This window comes from Pelodiscus sinensis, chromosome 2 (assembly GCF_049634645.1).
Source record: "Pelodiscus sinensis isolate JC-2024 chromosome 2, ASM4963464v1, whole genome shotgun sequence".
NCBI lineage: Eukaryota > Metazoa > Chordata > Testudines > Trionychidae > Pelodiscus > Pelodiscus sinensis.
Window position 1 is genome coordinate 170,272,937 of NC_134712.1, and position 23,104 is coordinate 170,296,040.

The 23,104-nt window shown below is 46.0% G+C and overlaps 1 protein-coding gene across 2 annotated transcripts in view; it reads left to right on the forward strand.

The window, feature by feature from the left end:
- The window catches only part of DPY19L1 (dpy-19 like C-mannosyltransferase 1), a 128,000-nt gene that overhangs the window by 34,861 nt on the left and 70,035 nt on the right, over positions 1-23,104 (forward strand). For both annotated transcript variants that reach the window (XM_006124052.3, XM_006124053.3), the window contains exon 8: positions 8,736-8,793. In XM_006124052.3, the coding sequence (XP_006124114.2) occupies positions 8,736-8,793 (58 nt within the window). The remainder of the gene's footprint in view (positions 1-8,735; positions 8,794-23,104) is intronic.

Consider the following 23,104-nt stretch of genomic DNA (forward strand, 5'->3'; position numbering starts at 1 on the left):
ATTAAGGAAATCATATGCAAACACTTGGAAGGTAATAAAGTGATAGGGAATAGCCAGCATGGGTTTGTGAAGAACAAGTCATGTCAAACTAATAGCTTTCTTTGATAAGATAACGAGCCTTGTGGATAAGGGAGAAGCAGTGGATGTCATATACCTACACTTTAGTAAGGCATTTGATACGGTCTCGCATGAGATTCTTATTGATAAACTAGGCAAATATAACTTAGGGCCACGATAAGGTGGGTGCATAATTGGCTGGATAACCGTAGTCAGAGAGTTTTTGTTAACGGTTCTAAATCCTGCTGGAAAGGGATAACAAGTGGAGTTCCTCAAGGGTCTGTTTTGGGACCCGTACTGTTCAATATCTTCATCAATGATGTAGATATTGGGATAGAGAGTACGCTTATTAAGTTTGCAGATGATACCAAATTGGGTGGGGTTGCAACTTCTTTGGAGGATAGGGACATAATTCAAAATGACCTTAGCAAGTTAGAGAAATGGTCAGAGGTAAACAGGATGAAGTTTAATAAAGAGAAATGCAAAGTGCTCCACTTAGGAAGGAACAATCAGTTCCATACATACAAGATGGGAAGCGACTGTCTAGGAAGGAGCATGGCGGAAAGGGATCTCTAGGGGGTCATAGTGGACCACAAGTTGAATATGAGTCAACAGTGTGACGCTGTTGCAAAAAAAGCAAATGTGATTCTAGGTTGTATCAACAGGTGTGTTGTAAGCAAAACTCGTGAAGTCATTCTGCCGCTCTACTCTGCTCTAGTTAGGCCTCAGCTGGAGTACTGTGTCCAGTTCTGGGCGCCACATTTCAAGAAAGATGTGGAGAAATTGGAAAGGGTACAGAGAAGAGCGACAAGAATGATTAAAGGTCTAGAGAACATGACCTATGAAGCCAGACTTCATGAACTGGGCTTGTTTAGTTTGGAAAAAAGAAGATTAAGGGGGGACATGATAACGGTTTTCCAATATCTAAAAGGGTGTCACAAGGAGGAAGGCGAAAATTTGTTCCTCTTGGTTTCTGAGGACAGGACAAGGAGTAATGGGCATAAAGTGCAGCAAGGGAGATTTAGATTGGACATTAGGAAAAAATTCCTAATTGTCAGGGTGGTCAAATATTGGAATAAATTGCGAAGGGAGGTGGTGGAATCTCCCTCTCTGGAGATATTTAAGAACAGGTTAGATAGACATCTGTCAGGGATGGTGTAGACGGAGCTTGGTCCTGCCTTGAGGGTGGGGGGCTGGACTCGATGACCTCTCTAGGTCCCTTCCAGTCCTATGATTCTATCTTAAGACGAGCTTGGTGGTGTCTACACAGTGGGAGTCTTAGGGAAGCCAACAGGAGTATTTGTTCCCATTACTGCTCATGACTGTGAGGAGTACAGGCGCTGGCTGGAGCTGCCCTCAGCATTCGGTTTATGGGTTTAAATCAAATCCACTAAATTGAACACCAGAGCGTCTGGCGCTGCGAGTGTAGATATGCCGAGAGCCAAAAAGGATCAAGTCAGTTAGTTATAGACCCTTTTTAAATGGCTCTTGAAATATAATTTCCATCTTAGCCTCAAGTTTTCAAAATATGACAGCTAAGAATTGCAAATGTATGTTGTGTATAAGAAATGTAAAAGCTAATTGGTCAGGACCTTAATTTTATGATGCTAGCTATTTTTCCTTAGAAGTAAAAATTAAGTACCAGAACCCTAGTTTAGGTATAAGAAATTGACACAGCTAATATTGAAATGTAGTTGGTTGTGTTAAACAGACACATTTAATTATTTATTAATATTCCTTTAATCTACTAGAAGGCAATTTTTAAAAAATTTACTTTCAAATAAGTCCCCAGAAAAACTAGGACCTTCCACAGTTTTTGCTTTTTCTTTCAAATTGGTAATTCATCTGTTCAACTTTGAACATAAAACCAATGTAGTACACTTTCTATCCCAGTTTTATGGGATATAACATAAGATATCTGATATTTATTAAAACATTTGAAAAGCATACCAACTATCTATGGTGAATAATAACTGTCTCCTATGCTTTTCTAATGTTTGTCTTGTAGGAATAGAATCTTAAGCATAGGAAGATGTCATGGAGAAAGGAAGAAGGGTTTTATAGTAGTATGACTGTTCTAGCTGTAGTCATTTGTGAATGATACAGTCTGGAGAGTGCGCACATAGGTATCGTTTGAGAAGAAAGTGAAGGGTGAATTTTAAAAACATAGCAGAAAAGGCGTATTTAAAAAGCTGAAATGCCATTTTGGTTTTTGACATTCCATTACCAAGTTTAAAAGAAAAATACATTTTCAGGCAGTCTTTCTTATATTTTATTTGTTTTCAGTTAGTGAAACTTCACAATAGCAAACACACTGAGTTATAAGGGTATATCAGACTAATGTTGATGGGACTGAGAAATTCACTCACTACTGGTTAATAAAAGGCTTTTCAGAATGGAGAGGAGGATCATTGCCACCCATTTTACAGAATTTAGTAAAGCTTTCGCTAAAAATAACATTGTAGGCCTTCTTGTTGGAAAGATAACTTTGTAAATACTGACTGAATATATACTTTATTATATACCTGCAGCCCCCAGATCACCATACTTTTGCTGCTGCTCATATTCTACCAAGTGGAACCTATTCAGAACCTTATATGCAGCACTAAGATTGATAATCATGTTAAATTCAGTCGGCTGCTTAACCTTGAAACAGCAATAAGGAAAGGCTGGTGCTGGAGCTGTTGCTCTGTGAGACAGATGCAAAGTGGGATTTGGAAAAGTTGTATGGAGTGAGGGGGACATAGCCCTTGTAACTGCCAGTATGTGAAAGCAGGGGTAGAGTTGCAAGATAGTGCTTTGGAGAAACTGGGAATCTCTGATGTGAAGTAGAGAAATGGAATTTACTCTCTCCCATAAGCAGTTGTGCTCTTCCTCCTCCCCACCATTTGTCACACTTATTGGTGCTTTGGAGAAACTGGGAATCTCTGATGTGAAGTAGAGAAATGGAATTTACTCTCTCCCATAAGCAGTTGTGCACTTCCTCCTCCACACCATTTGTCACACTTATTGGGCAGAGACTATTATTAGATGTAGACAGCACCCTCCTTTCTCCCAAGAGATAGGGAGGAAGCGTGCATGTGTAAGGCAGATTTACTTTTCTTTGGTATGTGTATTAATGGTGGGGTTTTTTGTATTTTACTGTACAGAAGCACAACAGTTTGGAGAAGTACGTCATAATTTTAATTAACTCTTTACTTGTGGCAGGGGCTCCATTCACCACTAGGCTGGAATGGCACCTTGTCTTGGCTCCTTTGGGAATTAGTTCATAAGGTTGATGCCCTTTGATTGGTCTCAAGCTGTCCCTCTTTCTCTGTGGTCTGAAGCTCCTTTCTTGCTTCTGGAATCATGGTTTCTCTGTCGAGTGGTGCCCCCAAGGGTGCTCCACTCGAGGTGCTGGGCTCGTCCCGGCGCCGGGATGAACCCAGCTCCTCGAGTGGAGCATCCACGGGGACACACATCTCGAACAGACATTACTGCACAAGGTGACTAACTCTCTAATCCTCTTTGTGACTTAGCCTAAGTGACATGGCAGGAGAGCCATGTCTACACTACAAGATTTCCTGGAAAAGGCAATGCAAATGAAGCGCAGATTAGCATTTTCTCATGCTTCATTTGCATATTCTCTTCCGATCCGTTTTTGTGCAAAAACAAGCTGTGTGGATGGTTCCTTTTTGCGCACAAAGGAAATGTTCACACTGCTTGTTTTTGCTCAGTTTCCTCTTTGCGTAAAAACCCCCTTTTGTGCAAAGGGGGGTTCTTTGAGTGGTCCCCGTGGGTGCTCCACTAGTGGTGTCGGGCTCATCCAGGTGTCGTGGATGGGAGACTTGCAATAGCCATGTTCAGCTGGACCATGCATGTGTGGTCAGTGTCTCGCACCATTCGCGCCTTTCATCCGTCGCGTGTGGTCCTCTCACCTGCCCTCAGTCATGGATGGAGCTCCCTCTTTTCAACAGTGATCCTCAAAAGTATCTGTAAATAGTCAATAAGTTAATAGTTATTATTATTTTAGTCTGTTGTCATTATGGTTCGTGTTCTAGTTTAAAAAAACCAAAACAGTTTAAGTAGTTTAGTCATTGTGGCCTAACCGCCTCAAAAAAAAAAAAAAAAAAAAAAAAAAGAAAGAAAGATGATAATAATAGATATAAATAAGAAGACAATGAGTGAAGGATTTAATCACCTACGCTAAAATGCCTGGATCCCCAGGTTTTAACAAGTAGCGTCTGCTGTGAAGCCATGCCGGCTTCAGATGGACATGCGGTATGTATCAGGTGCTTGGGTGTGGCACATGTGCTATAAAAATGCACCCACTGTTGTAAACTGACTGCCAGAGCTTGAAGAGATCAAGAAATGCACCTTAAAATGATTGTTTGACAAGGCGCTTCAATCTTCTGATGTCCCTGCTACCGAAGAACATTCCACACACACACACACACACGGCATATTCTCCTGGGACTGTTCTTTCAAAGAAAATAAGGGCATCCCCAACTCTGTCCCTACTAGCTGCTCCAATCAGCAGAGTGAGCTTGAGGGATAGACCTGGTATGTCTGGGTCTCAGCAGACTCCTGGTGTTAAGCCCAGAAAATTGCCTCTCCCGGCACCGAAGGCACGATCAACGCTGGCGCTGTTGGCACCGGAAAAACTGCCAAGAAAAGCAACCATGCCAGTGTCACGGACACTCTCTGCACTGGCCTCGACAACATCCCCACTGGCGCCAACACTCCTGGTACTGATAGCGGCGCCAACATCAGCACCGCCCACGACACTGGCACACATGAGTTCACCGGCACTGGTATAATTGGAATCAGCACCGCAGTCCGTGACATCGATGGGAGACAACACCACCGCGGCACCGAGAGAGGCCACCGCAAAGACACAGTGCGTCCCAGCCCTCAGTCTCGTTCCACGATTTTCATCCATCGCGCGTGGTCCTCTCACCTGCCCTCAGTTGTGGATGGAGCTCCCTCTTTTCAACAGCGTTTCTCAAAAGTATCTCCCCAGAACCGTCTCCCTCCCCACTACCACAGCAGTCTCCAACGCCAATTGATCACTTATAGATGAGAGAATAGGTGTGTTCCCCTTGGCACAGCCCACCATCTGCATACCGCCAACCTCGCCACAGGGACACCAGCTCTGGCGAAAGAAGACTGTCGCCCTCTCCTTCACTGAGGCGTTCAACACATCACCCATGATCGCCAATACGATCACCACGGAGTGACTGTTATTTACGACATAGCAGTGTATTATCCTCCCATCGTTTGTCACCTATGCACTCAGAACGTTACTCTGGGCACTACCATAAATCCTACTACCCCCCTCATCATGAACATAGATCACATTCCTACAGGAGGCCCTCATGCTGTTGTCGATCACCCAGTGTCCAATCTTTACCTCTTGAACTAGAACAACGACACTCACCTCCACCACCTCCAAAAAGTCCAATGATCCAACCGGAACAATTGGAACCTGAAGAAGGGCAGGAAACATCCACACTGCTTGTTTTTTGCACAAAAACACCTTGTACAAAAACGGATCGGAAGAGAATATGCAAATAAACCATGAGAAAATGCTAATCTGTGCTTCATTTGCATTGCCTCTTCTGGCAAATCTTGTAGTGTACACATAGCCTTAGGGTTTTCCATTCCCCCTTCCAGGGTATAGTCCTTCAAAGTCTCTATCACTCCCATAATGACCCAGCCAGTCTTCTAATTCACTGTTCCACCAGAGCTACTTCCCCAGTACTCTACACCAGGTTTTAGTCCAGGGTCCCTACACACACAGGCACAGTCTGCTCAGTCCCCAACTGTGCTGTTTACTTCCTTGGCTGATTCCTTACCTCTTGGCTCTCCCCGCTTGGTTGGCTTTGCCAGCTTCTCAAGACCCTCCTCATAGGGAACAGCCATGGGCTACTTGTCTCTCTAGCTCCCAAACCCACTTTTTCTCCCATGGAGTAATTGCATACTACCACCTTGCAGACTCCTTGCTGTCAGCTTCTTGGTTTTCTAGAAGCCCTGCCTGTTCCCTCATCAGCAAGCTTCCCCTACTTAGCCTTCAGCCTGATAGGCTAATTGCCCATTTGGCCTCCATTAATCCCTTCAAGGTGAGTGTGGGGGTGGATATTGCATCATATTCGTGGAAAACTTACACATACAGGAAGAGAACTGTATATATTAAAATATTGTGTATAGTGTGTTACTTCTCTGCCCACTATAGAACTGTAGAAAAATTAATTTTCCTGTTTGTTAAATCCATATTGGAATATGGTGGCTTAAGTATCCTCAGTTTCTACTGCTTGTTTCCTTTAATCTTCTTTCATTATTCCTTTAAGTGATAGCATTCATAAGATACAGAAACTGAAGTCCTCTCTCTATATAAAGAGGTACAACTAAAGCATTAACAGTACAAGTTCCCCAACTCCCCTGTCAGCTTGTTTCAACTCTGATTGGGACAGATTACCGTGTGATTGAGAGAGTGGTTCTGTCTCCATGACAATTCAGACTTTGGCTGTTCAGTTGAGACTAGTAGTAGGGATGGGTTTTTTTGTGCTTGTGGTGATATTTTCTGTAACTGTACTTACAACCCCATTCTGATAGAAATGTGGCCACAAAATTAACTTTGTAGAGGCCAATAAACAGCTCTTGGCTAGCCTCTGGCTTTGCAACACACCAACTGTACGTAACCAGTTCAGAGTTCCTTTCTCCCATTACCATTCCCCAGAACCATCCATTGCTTCATCCCTTTACTACATAAGAATGGCCATATTGGGTCAGACCAAAGATCCATCTAGCCCAGTATCCTGTCTGCCAACAGTGGCCAGTGCCAGGTGCTCTAGAGTGGCTGGACCGAAGACAATGATCAAGCAATTTGTCTCCTGCCATCCTTCTCCAGCTTTTGACAGAGGCCAGATGCACCATTCCTTAGCCCCTGTCTAATAGCTTTTCATGGATCTAACCTCCATGAATTTATCCAGCTCTTTTTTTTAAGCTGTGTTATAGTCCTAGCCTTTGCAGCTTCCTCTGGAAAGGAGTTCCACAGGTTGACTGTGTGCTTTGTAAAGACGAACGTTCTTTTATTAGTTTTAAACCTGCTACCCATTAATTTCATTTGGTGTTCTCTAGTTCTTATATAATGGGAACAAGTAAATAACTTTTCTTTATTCACCCTCTCTACACCACTCATGATTTTATATACCTCTATCATATCCCCCCTCAGTCTTGTCTTTTCTAAACTGAAAAGTCCCAATCTCTTTAGCCTTTCCTCATATGGGACCCGTTCCAAACCCCTAATCATTTTAGTTGCTCTTTTCTGAACCTTTTCTAATGCCAAAATATCTTCTTTTGAGGTGAGGAGACCACATCTGTACGCAGTACTCAAGATATGAGCGTACTATAGTTTTGTATAGGGGAAATAAGATATTCTTCCTCTTATTTTTCTATCCCTTTTTTAATAATTCCTAGCATCCTATTTACTTTTTTGACTGCCTCTGCACACTGCGTGGACATTTTCAGAGAACTTGCTATACAGTAAAATGTGAATGCACTTATGGCTTAGTTATAAGATCCTAGGATTCTTCTTCGAGTAGTGTCCCCATGGGTGCTCCACTCTAGGTGAAGGGTTGCCCCAGTAAGTATCCCTGAAAAAGGCTTGAGATAAAGCAGAAATTCTTGCCACTTCAAGAAGTTGCCACTTTAATACCAACCTAATAATAATTGACATAGCCATCCTTTGGACAGGTTGTAGGGCCCACAAGTGCAATGTGCAAGAAGAATCAAAGGTTTGGGCAGTCCAGAAGAGGAAAGAAAGCATTCCCAGAAAGAGACATGGACATAAAAGAAGCAGCACTATCTTTCCCTGTCTGCTAGTGCTCCAATGATCTGTCAGTGGAATACAGTTAAAATGTTTTTTTCCTAATCATGCAGTTCGCCTGTTGTAGATGTTTGCTTCTGAGTAGCGTGTTTGAGTCCTAAGCAGCCCCCATGTTATATGTCTGATGTGTACTTCTAACAGTCAACAATGGTAAATTTGCATACCAGAAGTACTCATGATATCTTAAAAAAAGATATAATACAGCTTCACAATATCAATGAGAATTTTAGGTTATATAGAGAGAGCTCCATTTTTTTTATAAGGCACAGATTCAGACTAAAATTGTGTTTAATGTTTGGGTGCCCAAACTAAGACTCCTGGAACCTGATTTCTTTTCCAGAAGTGTGGAACATCTGCAACGCTCATTGAAATCCACTTAAGTTGCAGATGTTCAGCACTTCTGGAAATTAGGCTCTGAGTGTTTCAAGTTGTACACCCAGAAAATGGGAAACACCTCTAATTAGTTCCTACCTCTTAAAAGTTGGCCTCACAGGGGAGTCTGTAGCAGAGCTAGGTAACCACATCTACTCTACTGGCTCTGTTAAAGGTATGAGGCATTCACAGGAAAGAGTTGCGTACAAGGATGTAGGTCAAAGATGCACTGCTCTAAAACTAACATTGGTTGCCTATTTGGCTCTTAACTGGTTTGAAACTTCCACCTCAAAAACCATAAATATATAATATTTCCTACTGTATGTTTTAAAATGAGACTAGATATTCTGGTGTGTGTGGACAAATCTTGTGAAACTGGTTTTTGGAAGATACTGAATATTAAATTCTGTTGCACTCAATTTTCATTTTCTTTTAACAGTGGGAGCCGTCTAGGAGGCCTAGTTACAGTATTGTGCTACTTTTTCAATCATGGAGAGGTAGGTCTTTCAGACATCAACATTTTTGGTTGTTTTAGGCTAAAACAGATGTGTGGCTAAAAACAGAGAATGCCTTTAGTTTGCATTTTAGCATAGGCTTAAAGATAAGAGAACATTACTGAAAATAAAAATATGTAGTATTTTGAAAGTGCCTGTGAATGTTAACTTTTTATGGTGCTTAAGATGCCATCAAAACCAGCTGCTTTTCCCCTCTCAATTTCAGTTTTCATTTCTCAGATGCCTGCATATGGAAAAACTCTTAATAGACATACCCTTTTTCAAACTCCATCACTAAATATCAATCTCAGTGACCAATATTGTGGAGTGATTTAATTTATCTTTCAGTTAGCTTATTTTTTAATGAAGGAAGGTAAAACATGTAAGAAATGTTGGTACCTAGAGATGTGAATACTATTTAGTCTTTTTTTTTTTTTTTTTTTTTTTTCCCCCTAAGGATGGCTTAGCATTTATGCTTGGTTTGGTCCATTAATGCCCTTAAAATTAATATAGATCAATAGCATTCTTATTACATAGTAATATAATCCAAGCAATTCTATCTGAATATTTTTGATAGCTTTCCATAAACATATAGTTATGGTGGTTTTTATTTGAATAATATTCTTCTGGCTTCCCTTTCCTCTGTCTTCAATATAAAGGCAATATTATTGAAGCTGGATTTTAGAGAAACACAAGCTGATGTATGGGACAGGTTTGAAATTTTAATTGCACAAAAATTAGGAAATTAAAAACTGACTTCATTTCTACTCCAGAAGTAAATTCGTATGCTGTGTATTCTGCATAACACTAGTCAGAAGACAATACAGGTTGTACCTTCCAAAACCAGGACTCTCGTCCAGCAACATCTGTGGTCTAGCAGGACCCAGGGGCGGCCCATGGTTATACGCCGACTCGGCCGTTGACTAGGGCGCTGCCTTCAACCGCACCCGATGATGACATCACAGGGCACCTGGGGCGCCCGATGATAATGTCACCCCATTGACAGCCCACTGATGGCTGTGGAGGCGGGGGCGCCGATCGTGCGTTCCGCCTGGGGCGCCAGCTGCCTCAGGCCGCTTCTGAGCAGGACTGTGGATGTTTCTGAATGAGAGAGCCATGGAGCAAGAGGGCCAGCAGCTGAGAGGCCGGTGTACAGCGAGGCTGCTGGTAGCGGGGCCAGGGCCTCAGCAGCATGGTAGTGGGACAGAGGCAGTTGAACAGCCCAGTTGGGGCTGGAGCAGCCCATGCGTACCAGCCCGGCAGCATGGCTATATCGCAGCAGCCCGATTGGGGCTGCATGCTAGCCTGGCAGTGGGGTGAGAGCTATGGCAGCCTGTTTGGCAGTAAGGCTAGGCCACAGCAGCCCAGCAGGGAAAATCCGTCAGGGGCTATGGCAGTGGAGCCAGGGCTGCAGCAACCCAGTTGGGGCCCCAGCAGCCCAATCAGGGCTACGTGCTGCCCAGCAGCAGGGTTGGTGCCATTGCAGTGGAGCTAGGGCTGCTTGCTGCCGTGCCGGTACCGGGCTGGGTCAGCAGCACTGGCAGGGGGACTGTGACAGCCGTGTTGCCCAGCTGGCAGCTGGGCCGAAGGAGCTGGCTGCGAGGAGTGATGGCAGGCTGAGGGAGCTAATGGCAGGAGAGCTTCTCTGGTTTGGCAAATTCCTTTCATCCAAAGACCGCTCAGGACCCAAGAGTGCTGGACCAGGGAGGTCTAACCTGTACTATGTGTGTGAAATGCTAGCCCCAGTGAAGTCATTGGGAAAATTCCAACTGATATCTTGGGAGGGCTAGGAGTTCAATTTGTGTTTGCACAGATATTGTTGCTATGAAAATTAAAACTGTAGCTTTGAATACCATCACTGGTGCTCTTTAAATGTATATGTAATGTTGCATTATCTATCTTATGCTCATCAGAAGAGTTTTGTATATCCCTTATATATCTCTGTTCTGTTCATTGTATTATTCTACACTTCAAAGGCGAAAGTGCTGCGTCTCCATGCAGCACTGCCACTTGCAAACACTTTGAGGAATCCTGCATCAGGCTGCACGTAGCATTTCAAAGTGGCAGTGCTACGTGGAGGCTGGAGTCAGCTGGGGTTCACCCACTGATGCCAGGCTCCTTCAGGCGTTTCAAAACGGCAGCGCCACATGGAGCCCGGGATCAATTGGGCTGTCCTCATCTGATCCCGGGCTCCATGCGGCATGCAACCTGGGGACACCCCAGCTGGCCCTGGGCTGCATGCGGCATTTCAGCTGGCTCCAGGCTCCATGCGGTGCTGCTGCTTTGAAGTATCCCCATCTGTTCCTCCTCCCCTCCCCCCCACACACACACCTAGCTGCCTCTTTCTGATCGAGGCAGCAAGGGGGGAAGCGACTAGTCAACTAGCCTGTTGACTATCCAATAAGCATTTGTTTATTGGATAGTCAACTAGTCATTCACATTCCTACTTGGGTACTGAATACAGTGTTGAGTTTCAAAAACTTGTTCTGCAGAGCCTTGCCAATGCAGAAGGGGAGGAAGAGAGTCCTCCGGTGGCAGCGGCCTTCTCTTTCCCAGATCAGGCTGTGTCAAGAGTGGGTGTGTCACCTCCCTAGGAGGACTGTAAGGCTTGCCAAGAGTTGAAGAGGATGGCCTTAAATTTAGCCATAGAAGTGGAGGTAGTGAAGCGGTCATCTCCTAGCCTGGTTGGCATTTTAATGGCAGTAGGCCCATCAGAAGTAGCACTGCCTCTTAATTGAGGCCATTATGAACCCCATTAAAGACCTGTGGCAGACTCCTGCTTCCCTTCCCTCCACATTAAAAAGAAATGTGTGGAAACGCTTACTACCTGCCTATAGCTATGATTTCTTCTAAATTACCTCCCCCCCCCACCTTCAACACCCTGATGATATTTATTGCCAATGAAAGAGATCAGAGTCATCAAGGTACAACACCAAAGTGAAGGACCCCAAGAAACTGGATTTTTTCAGTAGGAAGCAGGGCTGGTTCTAGGTCTTTTTACTGCCCCAAACAAAAACATTTTTGGCCGCCTCCACCCTTTTTTGTCCGGGGAGGTTACGCATGCAAATGCAGCACTCACGGCTTCTTGCACAAGTACCGCCGTTCTTGTGCAAGAATTGGCAGAGCGTCCACACTGCCCGCCTGCTCTTGCGCAAGAAGATTTACAGTACGGCGTGGTAAGAGAGGGCTCCTTGCACAAGAGCTACACTCTTTTTTAACAAGTGTAAGCCCTCTTCCGCAGGAGCTCTTGCGCAAGATGGCAGTGTGGAAGCTCGGCGGGGAATTCTTGCGCAAGTAAGCCCTATGGCTAAAATGGCCATCGGAGCTTTCTTGCGCAAGAGAGTGTCCACACTGCCATGGGCACTCTTGCGCAAAAGCACAGCGCGCACATGGCAGTGTGGACGTTTTCTTGCGCAAGATGTTCTTGTGCAAGAAGCCGCCAGTGTAGACATAGCCTTGGTGTCCATGGACAAGAATCAGCTTCACTATACAATCAAACAGTTCAAAGGGATTAAGAGAACTTGTGTTTCAACTCCCCAGCTCAACTGTCCAGAACAAGACAAAAGCGACAAGGAGAATCCTCTTGTAAACAGGATGTAAACAGTGGTTCTGGGTACTTACGCTAGTAAACTGATAGAATTTCTTTAAAAGTTGACAGGAGACATGTTCTATTTAATTTTTAAATTTAATTCATAAGTTATTTAAATAGGTTATGATAAATTTAGACCATAACAATTTTTAATTTAATTTTAAAGGTATATTATTTAAAACAAAGCCTATTTAAATGGGATCACAATTCCAATTTTAATAAAGCTCTCCTACCCCAGACAGGAAGGGACTTGGGGACACAGGCACTGGGAACACCAGGGTTCCCCTTCCTCAGACAAAGGGAGAGGGAGAATCACCTGGGTCCCAGGCAGGTGTGAGGTTGTCAGGACACAGCAAAAGGGGGCTGGGTTCCTGGGCAGGAGGGGGGGGCGGAGGGGAGGGAGGGATCAGGGCCCATAGAGTGGGGAAGGAGGGATTGTTTAGAGAGCCAGACAGGAGATGGGGATCCAGATGGGAGGTGGGGGGAGGGGGGGAGAAGAGGAGACGGGGTCCCAGCAGGGTTGCAGTGGGCCAGGAGGTGGGGTTACTGGGCAGAGGCCGAGGCAGGAGGGGGGGTGTGGGACAGTGGGCAGGGGCACACAGGCCAGGCGGGGTGGGGCGGAGGAGTGGGAGTTGCGTGGAGAGTGCACGGGAGGCGGGGTGGCCAGCCAGGGTGGCTCATGGGCGGTGGGAGGGGGGGGCACCACTCAGCATAAATCTTCTTCTAGTGGTTGCTCATGTCCATTCGAAGTAGGTGTGCACACCGCGTCTTCCGGAGCGTTTTCCCTAGTGGTACCCGTAGCGCTGGCAGGGCGCCCTCTGGAGTGGCACTGCCATGGCGGGGCATAAGTACCCCTGCCGGTGCTGCCCTACCTCAGTTCCTTCTTACTGCAGTGACGGTCGTTGGAGCATCTCTATATCTCTGTCTCTTAGGGTATGTCTACACTACAGTGCTAATTCGAACTAACTTAGTTCGAATTAGTTAATTCGAACTAAGCTAATTCGAACTAACGGATCCAGACTAAAAAACTAGTTCGAATTAGCGTTTTGCTAATTCGAACTAGCATGTCCACATTAAGTGGACCCTGAACCGGAGTTAAGGATGGCCGGAAGCAGTGCCGGCAGGGCATCAGATGAGGACTTAGAGCGTGGAGCTGCTGCCTCAGGCTAGCCGAGGGCTGTGCTTAAAGGGACCAGACCCCCACCCCGGACAGACAGTTCTCAGGGGTGCCCCGCTTGCACAGCAATCCTGGCTTGGAGTGCCCTGAGTGCCCACACTGGGCACATCACAGCACTCGGCCATCAGACCGGCTGCACTTGGCGCAGCCTGCCATCTGGGGAGAGGGGGCAATTGGGGGGCTGCAGGAGAGCTTCCACCCCCAGAAGCCTGCAGAGCCAGCCCAGTCCTCCCCAACCGGGGGCTCGTACCCCATTCCTCCCTCACCTCCTTCCACTTACCCTTCCCTAGCCCCCCTTCCTGATGTACAAAATAAAGGACAATTGTGGTCAAAAATAGAATCTCTTTATTGAACAAAACTCGGGGAGACTGGGAAAAGGAGGTAGGAGAGGGGAAGAGAGAGGGTGGGAGAGGGGAGGGCAACTACAATGATGAGGGGTTTGGAACAGGTCCCATATGAAGAGAGGCTAAAGAGACTGGGACTTTTCAGCTTAGAAAAGAGGAGACGGAGGGGGGATATGATAGAGGTCTATAAAAGCATGAGTGGGGTGGAGAGGGTGCATACAAGAAAAATTCTTCATTAGTTCCCATAATAGAAGGACTAGAGGACACCAAAGGAAAAGAATGGGTAGCAGGCTTCAAACTAGTAACAGAAAGTTGTTCTTCACAAAGCAAAGAGTCAACCTGTGGAACTCCTTGCTGCAGGAGGCTGTGAAGGCTACAACTAGAACAGAGTTTAAAGAGAAGTGAGATCAATTCATGGATGTTGGGTTCATGGAGTGGTATTAGCCAGGGGGTAGGAGTGGTGTCCCTGCCCAAAGTTTGTGGAAGGCTAGAGAGGGATGGCACGAGACAAATGGCTTGGTCACTGTCTTCAGTCCATCCCTTCCAGGGTCCCTAGGGTTGGCCACTGTCGGCAGACAGGCTACTGGGCTAGATGGACCTTTGGTCTGACCCATTACAGCCATTCTAAGCTCAGGGCTCAGGGCCAGGGGTCTCACTGGACCACCTTGATTTTCATGCACACCTGCTCCTGGGTGGCCAGACTGGCAGCTCTCATGCCCTAGACGGCCACTTTCCTGTGCCTAGTGCGGAGGCCGTGAACGAGGTCCACGATGTCTGCACTGGACCAGGCGGGTGCCCGCCTTTTGCGGTCCCGGGCAAGGTCCCGAGAGCCGCCAGCCTGGTCCTGGGAAGAGGGGGAGGGCTGGGGGGCATCGGGTGGCTGGCTCGAGCCGTGCCAGGTGCAGGGTCTGCTACCTGGGTGATGGCAGGTTTGCACCTGGCATGGGCACCGTAGCCAGCCTGTGCCCCTTTAAGGGGTCCGGGGCCGGGAGGGGGTAATAGTTTCCCTGGTGTTGGCCAGAGTGGCCACCAGGGAAAGCTGGGGAGGGCTAGCCTCCCACTAGTCCGAATTAAGGGGCTACACACCCCTTAATTCGAACTAGTAAGTTTGAACTAGGCTTAGTCCTCGTAAAATGAGGTTTACTTAGTTCGAACTAAGCGCTCCGCTAGTTCGAATTAACTTTGTAGTGTAGACATACCCTTGGTTAGTTAATGGTTCCCATTCTCACATTGGTTTGTAAATAGTTCTTGCAGTTAGATAGTTAGGTTCTTTGTTTTGTTCCTTCCCCCTTGGGGGTAAGGAATTCCAGGGCCGCAAGGCTTCAAGACGTGCGCTGACTGCGGGAAGTTTATGCCCAGAGGCGACCCACACAACAGTTTTCTTAAGTGCTTGGGTGAGGCTCATCTGGCTATTGCCTGTAAGATCTGCAAGTCCTTTAAGCCACTCCAGGGGGTGCACTGCCTGCGCAACGGGTACCGTTAGGGAAAATGCTCCGGAAGACGCGGAGCACACGGTGCGCACACCTACTTCGAATGGACATGAGCAACACATCTCGAACAACAGTTACAGGTAAGTAACCGTTCTTTTCCTCCTCTAGGCCAGAATGCCGCCCAAGCACCTGCTTGTTTTGCTGGTGCCTGGAGCCGGCCCTGGTAGGAAGATTTATTCTACTGAGTGGTGTGCAGCTTGGAATCGCAATTGTGTGGGCCTCATGGGGAGCTATGAATTCAAGATATGCAATACATTTCAAATAAAAGGTGAAGGTTAATGATCCCTTTTTTGCCTGGCTTTGTGTCTTGTTCAGATGGAATCTAGTTACCATATGGGTACATTATGAGTTGAAACTAGTTTTTCCTTTCCCAGTTTCCTCAGCTGAGCTAGGTAAACGTGAGTTAGGTAAAGGTGTTTCAATATGTTCAGCTACCCTTAATTGCATTAAAGCTTCATTAACTACTTCATAATTCATCTCAGATCTTATTGAAAGTCTTGTTTAAGACTAATTAAAAACCTGGAGAGTGAAATGGCTAATGCACTGTATTTGAAATGGAAATTCAAAATAATTCTCTAAAGATATCTGAGCAGGACACTCACTTGTGTTAGACACAACTTTATAAAGTTTTAAAAATCACTGATTCTTAAGGGTAGCAGACAAGTGTAAATGTGTTGCACCCCACCATGGAAGTTAACCATTGTCTTTTGATGTTTCCATTTATTTCCGCCTTCAGAGAAACACCTAGAATTTTTCACATAGTTTGCAAAACCAAATCCCTCTGTGTCTGCAACCTCCAGACATCCCCACTACCCTTTTGCTGACCAGCTCTCCTATGTGGGCACTTACCACCTCTCCTAGGGAGTCTTGTGGGCAGAGCAGAGAGGCCATAGCTGGTGGAAGTGGATTGAAGCTGAACAGGCCCCTAATGGGAATGCCCTGATGCAGCCCCCATGGCTGTGGTTAGGAGGCACAGTGCTGGTTGCTCTACTGCCCCCTTAATTTTGTCCGTGAAGCCTGTCTGTCATGATAGAAGAGCCACGGTGCCAAATCTCAATGGCACTTCGATCCCTGTGCACCAAATTGCAATCATACTCACTTAATATTGGTCTGGTCGCCTGCCTCTCTGTCACAACAGGGACTGGAGGGGCAAACCTGAGTGACCAATGAGGCTGCCAAAACTGCTCTTTGCTGTTTCTGTGGGCCTGGCTTCTGCATCTGGGCTACCCACTGGCACCTTGCCCTACTGTACTCCAGTACACTTCTAGCAGCCTGAACCCTGAGTGCTCTACCAGTGATATGCAGCATGTGTAACATACATTTATAACGATGGGTGCCACTTCCTTGACTACAGATTAACATTGTTACAGCTTCAACAAAATGCTAAAGGAGTCATGTATGTGTGTACTGTATGTGAGATTTATGTATTATATCAAACAACTATTTAGCATAAAATAATGGTGCTTTTGGCTATCTTGAAAAAGTGCCATTTAAATTAGGGCAATATTTCAAGCATAGGAAAATGGCACAACTCATGGTAAAGTCAGTTTATATAGCAATAAGGTAAATGTTCCCTTTTTTTGCTGGTTCATCCTAAGTATCACTTTTGTTTTCACTACTTTTTTCTTTCTATATCTTGCAGATTTGGCACATTCTAAGTGTGATTGTACTCTGAAAAATATCTAAAAAATGATAGCACTTATTGGTAAAAGTACTTGTAGCATAGTATCTACTTATTCACCAAAAAATGAATTAACATGTTTGTGCTGCAGAGCCAGTACAGCTAGGAGTGAACATTATTCCGTTCTTTCATGCTAATTTTAAAGAATTATTTACTAAGTTCCAGTTGATTACACCCACTAAAAATCATGTTAAAGAATAATACAGAGTGTGCTGGGAATTTAACTTGCAGGTGATCTGGATGAATAGTTATAAACTGGGGAAATAAGGATCTTTAGAGCAAATTTAGATCTTTGTATGGCTGGTAGTTGAAATAAAAAGGAGGAGAAAATAAATCTGTCAGTTGAACGCACTTCATTTGGAAATTAAGGGCAAACATGGAGCCGCACAGTGTTGTATTTTAGTTACCATGCTGTGTGGAACTGCACTTTGTCATTTTTTTCTGTCTTTGCAGCAGACTATTTTCTACCTTTGCCTCTGTTTTCAGTGGCTTGTCCTATTGCATCTGTGTATGTTTCCTTTTTCAACTGATGTTTTAATATTGCATGATCACTTTTGTTCCTTATCCGGAATTTGTTCTCTTCCCTTGATTAAATAACTTCCTTTTAAAAAATTCTCTCTCTCTATCTTCTGCCTCCTTTGTGCATCATCTGTCCATTAAACTCTGTGTCCACCTATCTCACATGTAGCTAGCAGAGGACATCTATCAACTTAATTTTTTTCTGACCGATTTTGCTAAGTTTGAGCTGCCTTTTGGGCTTGTACTCTTTCTCTATTTTCTTTTGTACTGGGAATTGCTTCTGTGTGGAGAACAATACTAACTGGCTTAAATATGATTGGAGAGTAAAAGGTGATATTTAGGGGGGACCTTAGACTGGATGCAATACACATGCTCTTGCTGCAAACTAAATTCTGTCATACCCCATGGAGTCCAATCAGTTAGTAATCAAAAAAGAAATAGCGGGTAGAAAGAAAATATTGCGGATGTGTAAGTTAACATAAAAACAAGTCCATAGAACTGCTTTGATTGCTACCAGCAATTCCTCAAGTTTTAACACTGGAAGTCAAGCAAAGCAATTCCCCTTCCATTGCAACAGTAAATGCAAACAAAGGAGAGATGTACTTTGTTCAAGATTACTTTAAAAAAATGTGGGATATGTGAATATGTACCTGATAGCTGTCTCTTTCTAATTAAAATTTTCCTCTAATTTTGCTTGTATATTTCATGTTGTTAAAAGGTTCTATATTTAGATACTGAATTGAATTTGTAGTATATCTTTAGAGCAGGTCTTTGTCATATAAGTTTTCTCTCACATTTAAATTGCTGATGTGTAGATAGGAACATCTTTGAAAAGATGAAATAACATGAAGCCCCTTCTGTATAATTGCACAGTAACATTAATTTGAAATGGAAAACTGATGCAAAGAATATTCAAAGATTTAGTTAACTCCTGTGCAGTGTTCCCTCCTAAGATTTTCTATCCTTGGGTGAGTTGAAATTTCTTATGTGCAACACCAATATTGAGGTAGCGTGTGGATGTGCACTGCCATTACAACCAAAATCCACACACATGCACACACTAAACAGTCGATAGTGTAGAAGAAAATATATTAAAACAAGGGATAGTTAACAAAGAGGAATGCTTATGATATTTAATATGAAATCAAATAAAGAAAATTAACACTACCTTTGGAGTCAAGTATCAGAGGGGTAGCTGTGTTAGTCTGGATCTGCAAAAGTGACAAGGAGTCCTGTGGCACCTTATAGACTAAATGTTGTAGTGGAACAGAAGCTTTCGTGGGCAAAGACCCACTTTGTCAGATGCATGTATTGGAAATTTCCAGACATTTCCACTACATGCATCTGACAAAGTGGGTCTTTGCCCACGAAAGCTTATGCTCCACTACAACATTTAGTCTATAAGGTGCCACAGGACTACCTGTGGAGTACATGTAAAATCATCCTTCTAATAACTCAAGTTAGTACACACAGCAAACTGCATATTATCCACACATAGCTCAGCTTTAAGATCCTAAATAAATCTGAGTCAAGTTGAAATAGTACTTGCAAGGAGTGCATGACTAATACAATATTTACTGACCCTGGAAAAAGTAAAATGCATTCACTCAGGCTTATACAGTTTCTTTGAGTAATGTTTAGGATCTGTGCTGTAAAAACAGATAAGTTCTCCTGATTTGAAACTTTTACTTTGTGTGTCACCAGCTCAGAGTAGAATCCCCAGAACAAATTAACACATGGGTTCAGGGTTTGTAGACAGATGCTTGTTTCAAAGAGCTTGCAAATAAGGTTTCATTCTACAAAACTAGCATCACACCTAGTACTTGCTATTTCTGACTCATGAAAGCCGGAATTCTGCCACATAGCAAAGATCTGGTCTTAATGCAATACAATATACCAGCCCACCCAGCTGGAGAGGATTATAGGAAGTGAGTCAGGATATTCCAAACAAACCGTCCTCTGTCTCCACCTCACTGCACAGATGCCAGTACCTACCCACCTCTTTCTCCCCACCTACCCTGTGCAATCTGCTTTCCCACACTGCCCAGCTCAGCTGGGGGCTAGGATAAAATTCTGCTTCTCAAACTAGCAGGCACAAGCATTCTAGCTGGGAGTCAAGACACAGCACAAACTCTCTACCCCTCCCCCACTTCACTCTAGGACACAGCATAAACTCCCTCCTGCCTCCACCTCACCCCAGTGCCATCACCCACCCCCACCTAACTCCATGTAGTCATCCCCTTACCTCCCCCTTCCCACTCTAGGAGCCTTGAAGAGAGTGCAGGATTTCTGTTTCTGTCACTCTCTCCCTCCCTCTTCCTACCGGTCACTTTTTCCCCTCCTTATTTCCCTTCTTTACCTGGTCTGGGAGCTCCCCAGTTCCAGCATGCATCTAGCTCCATTTAGCTGCTACTTAGGAGATGCACCTCCTCCCGCTGGTCAGCTGAGCTCCCTGCCTGTGCAGGAGCTTTGAATCTCTGGGCATGGCTCAGAAAACAGCTGAGCAGCTGTGCAGCTTACAGGGAACTTAATTCCTGCATAGAATTTGACTTTTGGAAACCAAGGATCTGATTTCTGAAAATCCTTGGGTAGAGGTGAACCTAAAGGCTCAATCTAGCCCATATGAGGTGGTACAGCAACATGTTTTGCTGTGCAAAAAACATTCTGGGAAGAAATTGTTTGTCGTAATCAGTGTTCCTTCCCCCATTTCAGTGTAAATGATGAGAAGTAATTTGCAGCAGTCTCGTAACATATACACTTACTTTCAGATGCTCCAAATTGCTGGCTTGTATGCTGGCAGGCAGAACCAAGGTTCTGTACATTCTTCTTCAAGTGATTGCTCATGTGCATTCCAATATAGGTGTGTGCGTACAGGTGCATGCACCATCTGAGACTTTTCCCTCAGCAGTACCTTTAGGGCCAGCAGGGAGCCCCTTGGAGTGGCACTGGTATATCGGCCCATATGTACCTCTGCTGGCCCCCTCACCCACTCAGTTCCTTCTTACTGCCATGACGGTTGTTGGAACAACCCTAGCTCATTCTTGAGTTTGTTCTCTTCACTGTTCTTCTCCTTTGTTACCAACGATCTTCAGTTAAGTACCTGCAAATTTAGTTAAAGACTTTCCTTTGTAGTTTTCTTCTTTACCCTGCCGCAGCGCACCGTATACCTGCGGCGCGCTGTGCACCCATGGAAGGGCATGCCCGGCATGCAAGGCTTTAAGCCCTACAGGAAGTGTACTAAGTCTATGCCATGTGGTGACCCACACTCCTCGTGTTTGAAGTGCCTGGGAGAATCGCACATAACAGACGAGTGCAAGATTTGCAAAGCGTTTAAGCTCAGGACCAAATGCGAGCACAAGTCACGGCTCAAGGTGCTCCTGATGGAGGCGGCACTCCATCCGGCACCGCCTTTGGCACCGGACTCAATACAGGATCCAACAGCACACCGTCCTCAGTGCGTGACAGCTCCACACACCATGCCTCTCTGGTACCGCACTGGGCCAGATGTCACTCCCAGTCACCGGTACCGCGACGGAAGAGGAGGACTAACGGGTTGGTCCCCACCCTGGCACGCACCCTCCCTGCCCTCTACAGTGGGACACATGGTGCCAGCTAGTCCAGAGCCCAGGTCTTCTAGATCGGGTGACTACTCTTCCTACCAGAGGGACATGAGTCCTTCAGAGGATCTCCTGAACCCATCTACCCCGGAGGCAGCAAGGGTCCTTATCGATTCATTTCCCTCCCCTCTGCCCACCCCAGAACCTCAAGAGGGCACGGAGATGCTCGGCACTGCTCCCCTCCTAGGGTGCCCAGTGAAATGGTGCACAAGGTGCGGCAGAGACATGTGTCATGCGGCACCTCTCCCGGCACCAGCCACTGCGACACCTGTGCCATTGACACCGGCACTGGCAATGGACCTGGCACCGGATGCAAGGCAGATTACTCGCCTGGCACCACTACTGGCCCTCAGCACTGCAGCACCTACCTCGGTCAGGGATCCTGTTTCAGCCGTGCCTCCTCCTCCGCCTCGGCACTGTGGCAAGCCAGAGGCCATGTCTCGGCATACTGCAGTACAGTCGGCATCGGCATCGCCATGGTCCACCTTGGAGTACTCATCCGACTCCAACACGGAGTCAGCATGGTCTTCAAGGGGCTCTAGGTCTCGTTCATGACACCACTCCCGCTCCCAGCACTGGTCCCGGCACCATACCTCTCCCCACCAGTGCCAACAACAGTGGGCCCAGCTGATCCCCGTACCGATGGTTCAGCAGACGTGGCCACCCCAGCCACTCGGGCAGTGGCCTTTTTGGACCCCCTGGGCCTACCATCAGGGACAGGACGTGAACCCTCCTAAACTGGCTTCCGTCACGTCAGGTCCACAAGTTCCTCCATCAGTGATACCTTTAGTCTGGTCCCCCACGTTGGCTAACTCGCTGCCTCTGGACCTGTCATCCCCAGGCCCGGGGAGAGCACGGCTCCAATGAGACAACCTCTCCCCCCCTCCCTCCATGGCCACTTCTGACGATCCAGGCCTTACAGATGCCCCTGTGGGCGACATGGTGAAGAGGTCATTGTCCTCCTCCCTGGATGAGGCATTGGCAACTTTGCGCCCTCCATGCTCTCCATGGATGCCAGGGCCCACCAAGACCTTCTCCGTTGCCTGGCCCAAAGTCTGGGAGTCCAAGCGGACAAGGTCTCTGAGGACTCGGACCCAACGACATCTTGCACGCAGATACTCCCTCCAGAGTGGGGCTAGCAATCAACAAGATGGTAGCCAAGATTTTGGCAACCTTGTAGCAAACTCTGGTGTCCATACTGCCCACTGATAACCGTGTGGAATGGAAGTATTTTGTCCCTCTCTCCCCTGGGTTCTTTAGTAGTACAGGCAGTCAATCAGAGGGAGAGGCAGGGACAGCCCACGGCCACCCCTAAGAGCCGGGAGGCTAAAAAGGCCAACTTACTGGGCAGAAAAGTCTATGCATCGGGGGGCATCCAATACCGAATTGCCAATCAACAAATCCTTCTGTCCAGATACGCCTACAACACCTGGGCATCCATGGGCAAATTTATGGACTTGCTCCCCAAAGACTCCTGTGTGGCGTATAAGGCCCTTTGAGAAGAGGGGAGAGTAATTTTCCGAACTGCGTTACAAGCAGCACTCGATGTGGCTGATGCGGCTTCATGAGTCATGGCCACCGGAGTGGTCCTGCATTGGAGTTCCTTAGGAGACGCTCTCCTCCACTGGCCTCAAGGCCTGCTGTATGCCTTACCACCTTTCCCACTAGTTCACAGGGTCCTGCTGAAAGAGCGGGAGTTCAGGACACCATTAATTCTAATTGCCCCAGTGTGGCCCAGGCAACACTGGTTTTCGATCCTCCTCAACCTCTCATGCAAGAGGCCCATAACCTCCCACTAGTCCCGGACCTGATATCCCCGGACTCGGGCAGGCTTCACCACCCAGACCTGTAGTTCCTCCACTTAACCATGTGGAAACTCCATGGTTAATGGCAGAGG